General features: G+C 45.3%; 1 protein-coding gene and 1 long non-coding RNA gene across 3 annotated transcripts in view; both read right to left on the bottom strand.

Moving 5' to 3' along the window:
- Positions 1 to 13915, bottom strand: part of LOC310832766 — a 119214-nt gene that overhangs the window by 15161 nt on the left and 90138 nt on the right. The gene's annotated exons all lie outside the window — the stretch shown is intronic.
- Positions 1 to 13915, bottom strand: part of LOC310832580 (sphingosine-1-phosphate transporter SPNS2-like) — a gene marked incomplete at its 5' end in the record, with an annotated part of 98597 nt that overhangs the window by 15161 nt on the left and 69521 nt on the right. The window contains 6 exons of one of the 2 annotated variants that reach the window (XR_014558339.1): positions 3569 to 3644; positions 6896 to 7059; positions 7989 to 8087; positions 9629 to 9694; positions 10729 to 10918; positions 12344 to 12496. Coding sequence is in view for 1 of the 2 variants with exons in the window: in XM_083714590.1 (XP_083570716.1) it covers positions 6896 to 7059; positions 7989 to 8087; positions 9629 to 9694; positions 10729 to 10918; positions 12344 to 12496 (672 nt within the window). The remainder of the gene's footprint in view (positions 1 to 3568; positions 3645 to 6895; positions 7060 to 7988; positions 8088 to 9628; positions 9695 to 10728; positions 10919 to 12343; positions 12497 to 13915) is intronic. The other variant, XM_083714590.1, reaches the window with a different exon arrangement.

The following is a 13915-nucleotide window of genomic DNA, read 5'->3' as shown; positions in this document are numbered from 1 at the left end:
AACTTCTGAGTTCAGAATCAAGCATGCAGACCAGTCAGGCAAAGGAAGAATGCCAGAGATTTTATCTGCTTGCATAATTTCAGTTTGATATTTGAGCTCCTTCAAGGCAAAGTGGTAAACACAAAACACCCCCTTTCTGGACCCTGTAACCAGCAGTGATGTCAAGAAATCCTTGGCAAACGCCAAATCGTGACTGCAGAGGCAGCCAGAAAGGCATTTGGCAGTGACATCTGTGAGTTACATTTTAGGGTTACAGTTCTCTGATTCAGGCGCCCGCAAAAAAGGACTCTTCAAGGAACCATTGGAAGCTGGCCACAAGTCTCCCCACCCGCCCTCCCACACAACTTACTAACACATGCTGCGCTCCCTAAATCTCATAAGGAGATTATCATCTCGCTCCTTCCAGGAGAGACATTGCTAAAGGACTCACAGCGCAGTCTAATGACAAATACCTGCATTAAAATGTGCATATTCTTATTGGCATGTCTTGATGACTCTGGGAAATTAACAAGGCCAGGCCGGGCTGAGGTCCCACCAGCACTGCAATTTTGGCAGCTGCCTTATAAGTAAAGGTGTTTTTCTTTGGAAGCTTAAAAGCAGTTCAAAAAAGGTATTGTAAGAGTTGGAGAAGGTTCTGAAAAGGGCAACCGGAAAGATCAAGGAGATGGAGTGATTCCCTTTCAAAGAAAGGTTGCAGCATTTGGGAATTTTGAGTTTAGCAAGAGATGACACAGTAGAAGCTTATAAAATCATGCATGACGTGAAGAAAGTAGACTGAAAAACCTTCTTCTCTTTGTCTCCTAACACCAGAACTCGTAGACCTCCAGTGAAGCTGAATGTTGGAAGGTTCAGGAGAGATAAAAGAAAGTCCTTCTTCACACAGTGCCTAGTTAAACTATGGAACTCATGTCCACATGACGCAGTGATAGCCACCAACTTGGAGGGCTTCAAAAGAGGGTTGGGCCAATTCATGGAGGATCAGCCTGTCAATGGCTAGTAGCCATGAATGCTATGCTCTGCCTCTACTGGAAACCACAGGAGGGGAGAGGACTGCTCTTGTGCTCCTGCTTGCCAGTTTCCCACATGCATCTAGTTGGCCACTGTGAGAACAGAATGATGGACAAGATGGACAATTGGCCTGATCCTGCAGGCTCTTCTTATGGTATTAAAACTGGGTTGGGAAGGGTAGAAGATTGGGGACCTCCAGTAAAAGACCCTGGGATTGTGACCCCTGGGCCACCCACCAACAATGGCAAGAGATCCCAGAACATATACAAAAATGCATATTTTAGGGTAAAGTCCCCACAAGTATGCAAAGTATGCAAGTATGTCTTGCATAGAAAAAGACATCTTCACTATACAGCTTTCATTTTATGCTGAAGATACACCTCTTTTTCCTGGTCTTTCGCGCTTGAGATGATGGGCTCCATAATCCACACAAGGTGACCAAAGCTACTTGACATCTCAGATCGCATCCCTGAAACCCTGGAACCTTAGCGTTCTGTGCATCTAAAATTATTATTGTTGTCGTTTAAAAATTATTATTATTAATTATTGTTGTTATTAGGTTGATTGGTAATCTTGTGCAATACTTAAATCCCTGCAGATCTCTAGCATCGTCCACAAACCTCCACTTAGCAAATTTATCTAGGCAAGAGGACTTGTGGATAAGTTGCTTGTATAGAAAGCTCACTCTCTAACCAGGAGACCCTGTAGCATATTTATTGTTGTCATCATTGCTAAGGGTAAAACGCCTATACTTTCTTGAAGCTTTTATAGAACAATGCAAAACAGGACAAAGCAGAGTTATGATTCAACACCTGCGAATCTGAAGCGGACTGGAGACACACAGATCTGGCCGCCCCTTATCCCTGACCCCAACCACAAAAGAAGTATTCCTCCTTTCCCACCCCACAGGGAGGAAATGTCTCTTCCGAGATTGTGCAACAGGTGCACGTGCCGCCCACAAACAAAAGCTAGCGAGTTTTCTTCCATCATAACTTTCGGCTTTCTCAGGCACAAATCTATGCAGGCTGAGCATCATCTAATTCCGTCAAAATAAGGTTTCTTCAGCGGAGTTGCGTTGTAGGAAAAAAACAGGCTCGTTAGAATTAAAAGAGTCGGGATCCTAAATGCAATAGTGCCAGTGGCGGTGCTCAGCTACAGGGAGTGCACGAGTGTCGTGACACAGAAATTCATGCAGTGCTATTGCAAAGCCTTCCAGAGCATTTGATCTCAAGCAGAGATGGGGAAACGGGGGCCCGCAAGACACTGATGGACTCCGACACCCATCAGCCACAGCCAGCATACCCAATAGCCAGGGATGATGGGAGCTGTAGTCCGTCAACGTCCCAAGAGCCACAGGTTTCCTATCCCAGGTCTAACGAACGACAAAGCACATGCTTTCAGAAGGTTCTCGCCTCCTTCCTCTTCCGCAGTGTAGCAGCTTTGCCAGCTCTCCCTGTGCTCCGTAATTGACTTAATGTCATGGTTTCATAGCCAGGTTCTCGCTATCGTTTGCTCCATGCTGTTTTTGTTTATTGTTTCAAATTGCAGGAGGTTGGCAATGCTGCATTCCTTCCGAGCAAGCAGCTAAGGTAAAGGCTGATCTGCAGTTCTGCTGGCAAAGAGGAAACCCATCATATATGTAGATATTTGAGAAATCTCCCTGAAAGGGAAAGAAAACCAGGGTGGGTTGGGGGCGGGAGACAACAACCCAGGGAAGCTTGTGGAATAATCTGCTACGAAGGTTTCCAAGGAAAAGTGGACAGATATCCCACCAAGCGTGGTAGGATGCCACAGAAAACATTGAATGCGCTTTTGAATCCAGACTGCAGCTTCCTAAGAACCTCAGATTCCTTCTCAAAAACAACTGGCAAAGCTGATAGTCCTCATGGTTTTCCAGCAGGCATGTGATGCCTGCTGAAATTTCAGAAAGCAGAGGAGTGGTGTGAATAAGGTTTTCAGTGTGGGGTGTGTGGGGGGGTGCTTCAGGACCCCACATTAGCAAAACTGGAATAAATAATGCAAATTCGCTCAAGTTGAATGAATTGAATAGCTCACAGAACCAAGCCTCCTCCCCAAGCAGAGGATTCCGTAAATGTTAATGTATTTATTTATTTTAAATCACCTTAATGTAAAGTTTTAATGTCAGCTCTAGACGAAGGAAGAGGCCACAGGATGAGAACGGATGCCGTGCCAGCCACCCCGAGCCACAAAAGAATTGGGGTGGATTATAGGTTTAAATTCATAATGCATTAAAAATAAATACACGGCTATCGAAATCTGCCCAAAAACGTATCGCATAACGTAAGAGCAGATCCACAAACATGCCTACGGAACCACATGTTTTGGAAACAGCCGCCCGCAAGAAGCAGCCTGGTCCAAAAAATAAAAAAAACCAATTTCCCAGCAGAAAAGAAGTTCAGATTTCTGTGTGTTTTCTTTTGGCACTGAAAATATTTACATATATGGTGGGTTTTCTTCCCCTTTCCATCTCCTGGCCAGTGAGTAGAAGCTTTCTTTTTTTTCCTTTAAAGAAAGAAGACAAAAACACACACCAGCTAACTCCAAGTTGTAGCGGTCATGTGGCTGTGTCTTCCGAGTTACTGGAGGTGCCCGTGGCGAGGCGGTCCAGATCCGTGCTGAAAAACACGCAGCTCCAGGTTGGTTGGGTTTCACTTTTAACAAGCCCCCCCAAAGGCTCAGCAGAGATAATTACCGTATCTTTTGAGGAGAGGAGTGACAGGGCACTCAAGTATTATTTCATATTGTAAACAATATCTAGTCAGACTCTCTCTCTCTCTCTCTCTTTCTCTCTCTCTCTCTCTCTCTCTCACACACACACACACAGTATTTGGTGTTGTTGTTTTTAATTGCATCTCTATCCCACCTTTCCTCCAAGCTCAAGGTGGCACAGTTTTTCTTCCCCACCTTATCCCCAAACAGCAACAACCCTGTGAGGTAGGTCAGGCTGAGAGAAAGTGACTGGCCCAAGGTCGCCCACTGAGTTTCACAGCTCAGCAAGGATTTGAGCCTTGGTCTCCTGGCTTCCGAGTCCAGTTCTCTAACTGCTACACCATGATGGCTTATATTCCATACAGTAAACTTGCAGCTTGCACATTCAGCCTTATAGGTATGGCTGGGGGGTGGGGAGTAATTAAAAGAAGAAGAAAAATGACTTTGGCAATCCCACCCGCCATTGCACCCAATGTGTTTTGACTATGATTTTGGCATGAAGCGTGATCCCCAGGACGTAACCCCCCACGTAAGTTGTCGGCTTACTGTATATTATTAGGTAAAGGGACCCCTGACCATTAGGTCCAGTCGTGGCCAACTCTGGGGTTGCGGTGCTCATCTCGCTTTACTGGCCGAGGGAGCCGGCGTACGGCTTCCGGGTCATGTGGCCAGCATGACTAAGCCGCTTCTGGCGAACCAGAGTAGCTCACAGAAATGCCGTTTACCTTCCCGCTGGAGCGGTACCTATTTATCTATTTGCACTTTGACGTGCTTTTGAACTGCTAGATTGGCAGGAGCAGGGACTGAGCAATGGGAGCTCACCCTGTTGCAGGGATTCGAACTGCCGACCTTCTGATCGGCAAGTCCTAGGCTCTGTGGTTTAACCCACAGCGCCACCCACGTCCCTGTATATTAGAGCCGAGCTAAAATGGCTGGTATGATCCTTCTGAACATTTCCCATACTCCTCGGCAAAGGCTCTAGCCTGCTGTTTTCTGGGTCTAAATGGAACCCCTAATTTATATCCTGCCTTTCCTCTGTGCAGCTCAGGGTGGCGCACGAGGTTCTCCCCCATCCCACTTCAACCTCACAACAACCCTGTGAGGTAGGCCAGGCTGGCGCGTAAGTGACAGGTCCAAGGTCATCCAGTGAGCTTTATGGCCAAGTGGGTGGGTGAGATTTGAATCGGGGTCTCTCCATTTGTGTTCTGCCATGCTATCTCACAGAGATGCGGGGTGCGGAAGGAACCTGCCCTCCTCCTTACAGAGGCAAACATGGCTGAGGCTCTCTTGCATTGACCTGTCCACCCCACAGCACAGTCGAATGTACGTGTCCATTCAAGCAGGCCCTTTTAAATTAATTAAACTGCCTCCAATCCAGTTTCTGGCTGTGACAACATTCCCCCCTCCCCCTGCCTTCCAACACACATGAGCTTTTAACTTAATTAAAATTAAAAGGTGGAGGCAGGAGAAACAGCAGCTCTCCTATCCTATATTGAGAGCAGCTTCTGATATTCTGGAAGGTTGTAACACTTGCTGGATCGGGGCCACTGTAGAGTGCATGTGGCCTGAAGGTTTAACTTGAGCCAAGCTTCTGAGCACGTCCAGAGTTGAAAATGAATAACCGCAGCCCAGTCTTTAAAGTGTCGTATTAGGGGGCAGGGATTCCACAGCAAAGGGGTGCAGTTTCCAGATAATACTGAGCTCTGCTTCGCTCTTTTCTCTAACATTACGACGATTGCTAAATCACTCAAGGACTGCCTATAGGCCTTCTTTCCCTTCCCTTCAATTATGACCCCAGTTGCTGCCTCATTATGCTCTCTTGCAGTCGCCAGGTATAAAATATGACCGAGATGCTGTGGTCTGCCAGAAGAGCTGGGAGTTCCAGCATTCCCTTCTTCAAATCAGATTTCCCGGTCTCAGAATAATGGGGCGTCTTTTACAGCGAAGAGCTTCTTGTGCAGTTTGTCAAAGCTGCTTTTACAAGATGGTGATTTAGAGCTTTGCGGAAAAGTCTCGGGCCCAAGAAGCTGGAAAGTCATTCCAAGGGAAGGGAGCTTGTGCCAGTTTGACAAGTGCCAGGACGGGGATCTTCCAGGCAAAGCGCCCAATAAACTGTGCCATGCTTATGCTACGAATATAAACTAGCCAGGTCCATTTGGCTACCAGGACTTGCTCCATCAGAGGCACCGGGCATTGGACGAGGCCCAGGAACTGACAGAGGGGCAGGGGGCCACTGCCAAACTCCAGAGTCCCTTGGGCCAGGGGACGGGCTGTAGCTCAGTGATGGAGCAAATACTTTGCATGAAAAAGACCCCCCAGCATCTTCAGGAAGGGCTGGGAGAGAAACACACCTGAGAGAGCTGCTGCCAGCCAGAGCAGGCAACACTGAGTTGGATGGACCAGTGGTCTGACTTGGTCTAAGACAACTTCATATATATATATATATATATATATGCAAAATTCATATACCGCTAGTGATAAAAAAACATCAACAAAGCGGCTTACAACAACCACGCACAGAACCACACAATAAAAAACCATATACAAATTTGAAACCTGCTAACTATTATGGAAAGATGCACTATTCTTAATTGCCTGCATAAGCCAGCCAGATGGAAGAGAAAAGTTTTGGGACAGAAGGGGCCTGCTGAATCTCTCTTGACAACACTGAGCCTGCAACACGAAAGGCTCCGTTTCTTGCTGCCATCAAATGGGCCTCACCATGACCCATGGTGCTTTGCAGATGTTCAACCCGGGATATAAGAGTTCAGGCAGTTCCCTGAGGTACCTTGCACCTGAATTGTTCAGGTCTTAGTAAATTATGTCCCTATGGAAAGGAGCTCACTCACAGAGGGAGAGAGCCTATGGAGGTCAACACACCCAGGTGCCCTCCAAAACCTGGGAACTGGCACCAGCTTGCTGCCCCCCAAACAGCCCTGGGAAAGATAGCTTCGTGAAGGCACCAATCTTGCTTTGTTAGAGATCGCGCTCCCTTTTCGTGTAACTGGGTTCCTTGATCAGGAATGGCGATGGTCAAATGGGTCTGAATCTCATTTGACTGCGTAGTGCGGACATGCTTTTTCCCCCCCACCTGCTGTAGGGGGCACCAACCCAAAGCTGGCATATACAATATCATGTGCAAATGGCGGATACTCACTGTTGCTCTGCTTTGGCTCGATCGCTCAGGAAGAAGAGGGCCGTGGCTAGGAAAAACATTCCCCCCAGGACGACGACGAAAGGGCAGAGCATAAGTGCGTAACCTAAGCTGAGGAATTCCCAGAGCGGTGATTCCTTTGTGCTCTGGCGAATCAGGTCAGAGATCTGGAGAGGAAGCAGAATTGGGATCAGGGAGAGAAGTTAGCATCATTCCGGGTGCAGTTTATTCAGTATGACAGCGATCGCTCGCTTGCAAAGATGTGTGGGACTCTCAAGAGGTGTCAAGGGGGAAAGAAATACGATGGTTGCTACAATAAACTGGCTCCTTTCCTCATTATCAGTCAGGGTTTCCAATTGTTATGCTTCCCTCCTGCTGGTCTGCAAAAACCCCTGCATGGAGGGCAGGAATAGCTAGGCTAGATTAGTCATGGATAAGAGCAGGGAGTGTCACCCACAGCTTGGTGGTACTGCACATGCGTGGTTAAAGAGGGTCCCAGGTGCAACCCCAGTGAAGAAGAAGACCAGAGAAACGATTTTGCCTCCTCTTCCCCTGCTCTAGTCCTTGGTACTTTCAGACGCTCCAAGTGCCCCAATTTTCCAGGGACAGTTGCAGATTAACAGAAGCCATTCTGGTTTCTTATTTTATCCTGGAATGTCCCGCTTTGCCTTAGGACACCCCTATTTTCATCGGGGAAATGTTGGAGGGTATGGAGTTATGTGACCCCCGAGCCAAGTTTAGAAGACATCTGAAGGCAGCCCTGTATAGGGCCTTTTTTTAAAAAAAAAAGTTTAATGTTTTATTATGTTTTTATATAGGTTGGAAGCCGCCCAGAGTGGCTGGGCCAATCCAGTCAGATGGGTGAGGTATAAATAAATTAATGATGATGATGATGATGATGATGATGATAACAACAACAACAACAATAATAAGTAGTAGTAGTAGTAACAACTGTATAGGACATCCCTATTTTCATCAGAGAAATGTTGGAGGGTATGCACTTTCCTTCCTTTGGTGGGGAGACACGATTGCCTTGCAAATGAGAGCCAAGCCTCTCAACACATCCCTGACCCAGACACCCCAAAAATGCACTTACAAATCCAATCAGGTAAGGGCTCCCAGCGTCTCCCAGAAGGTGTGAGGTGAAGCTTTGCAAAGCTACTGCAGTTGCCCGGCGTGTAGGAATAACCACGTACTGGCAGGAAGAAATATATTATTTATTATCGTTGCATTTATATCCCTTCTTTCCTCCAATTAGCTCAACATGGCATTTACGGACCTCCCACTCTGCGTATTATCCCTAACCACTGCCCGGCTCAGGGTGAGCCAGTAAGCTTCATGGTCAAGTGAGGATTTGAACCCTGGTCTCCTTGGTCCTTGTCCAACACTCTATGGGTGAAGCATTTCAACAACCAGTCTGTCAAATGACTAGCCCACACTGGGATATGCCATTTAGAACAAGCATGCATTTGGGGACCATGCGATTACAGAAAAGAAAATGGCGGCAGAGCTGGCCTGATCTTGGTTGTACTTGTACCAATCTAAGAGTAGACCTACTGCAATTAGAGGCCTATACATTTAAAGATGTATCAAACAACCATGGTTTCCCCCTGACTGCAGGAGAGAGAACCCCACAGTCGTGTGGCAAACCTATACAGTTCTTGCCATGGACTGGCTGGATGGAGAAGGAATGGTGGGAGGAACCAGCTGGGGAACTCCCAAGGGATTGGTGGTGGGACAGTGGGTCCCTCAGTATTGTGAACACCCAAGGCAGGGAACCTGCAGCCCTCCCAGGGCTGACTGGGGTATTGGCCTTCTCTCAGTATTGACTGACTGGGGTATTGGCCCTCCCTCAGTATTGACTGACTGGGGTATTGGCCCTCCCTCAGTATTGACTGACTGGGATATTGGCCTATCCTCAGTACTGACTGACTGGGATATTGGCCCTCCCTCAGTATTGACTGACTGGGGTATTGGCCCTCCCTCAGTACTGACTTACTAAAGTTAGTGTCTAACAACATCTGAAGGGCCAGAGGTGCCACATCCCTGCTCTGTAGCCACTGGGGAAATCTGTGGGGCCCTCTGGAAGTTATCAATCCATAATTCCCATCTGGAGGGCCAGAATTTCCCCATACTTGTAGCAAAGAATGGTGGGTGGGTGCCCTTTTAAAGAGCACTTAGAAAAGAAAAAAAAAAAACCCAGCCAAACATTAGTTCCTGCCCAAGTTTGGAAAATAAGTCAATTACAGGCCTGAGTGAACCAAAAGTGCACCACAGTAGCTGGCTCGGATATCCCTGCCAAAGATGGCGGCAGGTTGGCTAAGCCAGGAAGCAGAGCATGGGATCGCCCCGGTTGCTCCGAGCTGAGCTGCACACACAACTCAGGAAGCCGGAGGAAAGACCACAAGGGTTGCCCTGGCAAGGCCTCACCTCCTAAAATAGAGGCCTGGGGAAAGGGTTAGCGTTGCCACCAATGTCCCCTTCGCACCACAAAAAAAATGAGCAGAGCTATTTGTGGCATCACACAGAGCACCACTAAGCTGGCTCTGAGGGCCAGGCAGAGAGGCCAGGAGGGACACATTGGGCGCCCAGCCCAGAGGTTCCTCACCCCATCCTTCTTAAGATTCCCCCATAATGGCAACAGGATGCTGAACTCTGCACCAGTGCAATTGCAACATTATGGACTGTGTGTGGCCTCCACCAACACAGTTAAGAGCACTCCCCATGCCAGCTTACCATGAGTATGTCAGCAGTGATGGCCCAGTTTGAAAACAGGAGTGTCTCACCGATAAAAATGCAGACCTGTTGATGAAACACAGACAGCACCAATTGTTTAGTTTTTACCACATTTTAAGCAGATTTCGTAAAACAGTAGTACTCGCTCCCAACGCAGCCATATGCACAGCAATTTACTTTATTGCACTGCGAAATTGGGCTGCTTGTTTCCTTTTGTTTGGGAGGAAGATTGGAAATGATCTTAGATACTAGTCAAATTCTCATTAATTATGGTTGTGGGCGGAGTTAGCTGGAGGAGGGAGAATCTGTATATTGCAGGGAGAGAGATAAAGGGAGCTAAACAGCAGATAGAGAATATTTACTTTATTGATAGTATTTATGTATTCACTGTGAGTGTTTGCATAGTGAGTCAACGATTTCCATTGATCTCTATGGGAACATTTCTAATGTGTTTCTGACCACAGAATTTTGATCCCCAAATGACAGTAAAAACCCAGGAAAACCCTTGAAGGGGGAAAATGCTCTCTTATTTGTCTGATCTCTCCCCCTCCCTCCCCACCATTTTTTTTTTTTTTTTGCAAAATGGATGCCATGGACCAGCAAAACACAAAAAAGTAAGGCTTCTTTAAGGCTGTTTACTTGTTTACAATACCACATGCGGGTCCAGATGTTTGGATATGTGAATCTCTGGTGCATAGCTGTCAACTTTTCCCTTTTCTTGCGAGGAATCCTATTCGAAATAAGGGAATTTCCCTTTTAAAAAGGGAAACGTTGACAGCTATGCTCTGGTGTGCATAGCAAGGTTGGGTACTAATTCCTCGTGCTTGGATAAGTGAATTTTCATATAAAGAGTTTGGGTAGTGGGACCTTGGGAGCTTGTGGATTTCCTTCCTGGGAAGTTTTAAAGCAGAGGTTGGATGGCCATCTGTCATGGATGCTCTAGCTGAGATTCCTGCATTGCAGAGGGTTGGACTAGATGACCCTTGGGGTACCTTCCAGCTCTAAGATTCTATGATTTTATGACCTGCGTGCAATTGCAATCAGGAAAGCCAGTCTCTTCCCCACCCCCCGGACGCTACCCCAAGCTGCTGCATACATACGTAGGCTCCCACAATGCTGCTCTTTGCCGCAACGAAGATCAGACAAGTGAAGATGGCTGAACCCAACATCCCGACGGCGCAGACGAGGGGATCCGCCCGCTGTGTCTTCAAACGGCACCACTTGGTTGCGCCGGCCCCAGTGATCACGCCCAGAAATCCGGTGAAGCAAGTGATAGCTCCGAAGATCAAGCTAAGGGCAAGGAAGAATTCCAAAAATAGAGGCCTCTCTCACTGATACGGGCATATTTTTATACACAGGAAGGTGAGAGGCAGGTGGATTAGCAAAGCAAAAGGCATGAGTAAGATGTGCTAAACGGACATTTATGGGCGAAAACCCAAAGCAGGGAATTCATAAAATTAAGACGCTGGCTCTGAGGACAGTCTGGACATTTTCCATGGGAATCTGAAGTTCTCAGGTGACTGAACCTTGGGGGAGGGGAAGGATCTTTTTCTGAAGGGCGGCAATCTGTAACTGCATTTTAAAATTAACCTGGTTCACTTATGTGCTCTGTCTCTCACAGGAGTCTATCTCTACTTTTTTCTTTTCTTCCTTTTTGGTGATGCAGTGGGGCAAGACACATACAGTATATCAGGCCCAGGAAATCCTTTTTAAAATTTATTTATTTGGTTTTTCGAATTATAATTTTACAGTCACATAGTCAACGTAAAAAACAAGATTCCAAGAAATCTCTTTAACTTCCCTCCCCCCCTTTGTGGGTCCTATTGTTAATCATTTCCTCCTGCATCTTTTATGATAATCCAAATCTTTTACCTCTCCATTGTGTCCAAAATTCACTATTAAACTACAAGTGATATTCCAATCTTACGAACGATTTTAACTGTTTACAATGGTCTTTAAGAAAATTATAAATTTTCCCCATTATCAATCTCCACTTTCCACTCATTGCCTAACCTTGGACAAATCCCTGATTCTTCAAGTTTGAGTTTCTCCAACATTAAACAGGAACCCCCCTCTCTCAGTGGGTTGGCATGACAGCAAACCTACCCAAAGCCAGTAAAAGGGCTCTGAAAAACTGAAAAGGACTTTTATACAAAGTCCTTGAGCTGTTAGTGAAGAGCCAATGTGGTTCAGCATTTAAAGTGTCAGACCTGGGAGACCAGGGTTCGAATCCCCCACTTGGGAACGAAGCTCAATGGGTGACCTTGGGGGCCAGAAAAAAGAAGTAGAAAGTTGGTTTAAAAGTGTGTGAAAGAAAGTAATAGAAGTGGAAAGAAATTGCAATTGGGTAGATTAGAAGTCAAGCACAGGGTGGGGGGAGGGGTGGGGGGATTGAGTGTTGGTATGTATAAATATTTTTAAGGATTGTATGAAATGTAGTTTGTAATTTCCTAATATGTATGTATTAATGTGGAATTATTTTAATAAAATAAAAATTTAAAATTTTTAAAAATTAAAAAAAGAATGCATGTACTGACTCCCCAGAAATGCCTTATGTCCAAGGAGGGTGATATAGCTGGCACTTAAGAGAATCTTAGAGCAGGGAGACTGGGGGTGGGGGGCATCTAGCCCCACCCCACGCCAAACGCAAGACCGACAGCGCAGGCTGCCCCTTGTGGCATCCCCACTAGACGTAAAAGCAAAGCAGGAGCTCACCTGTCCTTGGTCCCGCAGGGCTGAGATGTGCAGGTCTCTGCGGTTTTCTGGACCACTTGCGCCCGGTGGAGGTAGAGGGGGATCCACATGCCCAGGGCCCCCGTGGCGAAGGAGACAGCCGAGGTAGCCAGAGAGGAAAAGACGTAGCTGCGGCTGAAGGGATAAGGGGGTTTTGGGTTAGGGCCAAGAAGGGGAGGCTTCATATCCCACACATGCAGAGGAAGCTCTCGCTGCTTCCCCTGGAAGGTTTCGCTGCAAACCTGGAAGGTTTTGGTTTTAATTTTATAATAGCATGGACAGAACATCAGAATGGACAAACCAATATAAGATGATGATGATTACTATTATTATTACTATTATTTAATATTTATCCCCTGCCCATCTGGCTGGATTTCCCCAGCCACTCTGGGCGGCTTCCAACAAAGTACAGTGGTACCTCTGGTTATGTACTTAATTCATTCCGGAGGTCCGTTCTTAACCTAAAACTGTTCTTAACCTGAAGCACCACTTTAGCCTATGGGGCCTCCTGCTGCTGCTGCGCTGCTGCCACCCGATTTCTGTTCTCATCCTGAAGCAAAGTTCTTAACCCAAGGTACTATTTCTGGGTTAGTGGAGTCTGTAACCTGAAGCATATGTAACCCGAGGTATCACTGTATTCAAATACAGTGGTCTGTTAAACATTAAAAGCTTCCCTAAACAGGGCTGCCTTCAGATGTCTTCTAAAATAAAGCCATTCCAAAGAGCACTCTGCATCTTCATTACCCACTTTGTTAAGAATATATCTGTAAATGTGTATACAATGAGTGCGATTTAAATGAAAATTTGCAATAGATAGATAGATGATAGATGATAGATAGATAGATAGATAGATAGATAGATAGATAGATATAGATAGATAGATATAGATAGATAGATAGATAGATAGATAGAGATAGATGATAGATAGATAGATAGATAGATAGATGATAGATATAGATAGATAGATAGATAGATAGATAGAGATAGATAGATAGATAGATAGATAGATATAGATAGATGATAGATAGATAGATAGATAGATATAGATAGAGATAGATAGATAGATAGATAGATAGATAGATAGATATAGATAGATAGATAGATAGATAGATAGATAGATATAGATAGATAGAGATAGATGATAGATAGATAGATGATAGATATAGATAGATAGATAGATAGATAGATAGATAGATAGATAGATATAGATAGATATAGATAGATAGATAGATAGATAGATAGATAGATAGATAGAGATGATAGATAGATAGATAGATAGATAGATAGATAGATAGATAGATAGATGATAGATAGATATAGATAGATAGATAGATGATAGATAGATAGATAGATAGATAGATAGATAGATAGATATAGATAGATATAGATATAGATAGATAGATAGATAGATAGATAGATAGAGATAGATGATAGATAGATAGATAGATAGATAGATGATAGATATAGATAGATAGATAGATAGATAGATAGATAGATAGATAGATAGATAGATAGATAGATAGATATAGATAGATAGATAGATAGATAGATATA

Source organism: Podarcis gaigeae (assembly GCF_964106915.1).
Source record: "Podarcis gaigeae genome assembly, chromosome: 15".
Lineage (NCBI taxonomy): Eukaryota > Metazoa > Chordata > Lepidosauria > Squamata > Lacertidae > Podarcis > Podarcis gaigeae.
The sequence above is the reverse complement of the archived record's forward strand: the minus strand, read 5'-3'. Positions and strand labels throughout refer to the sequence as shown.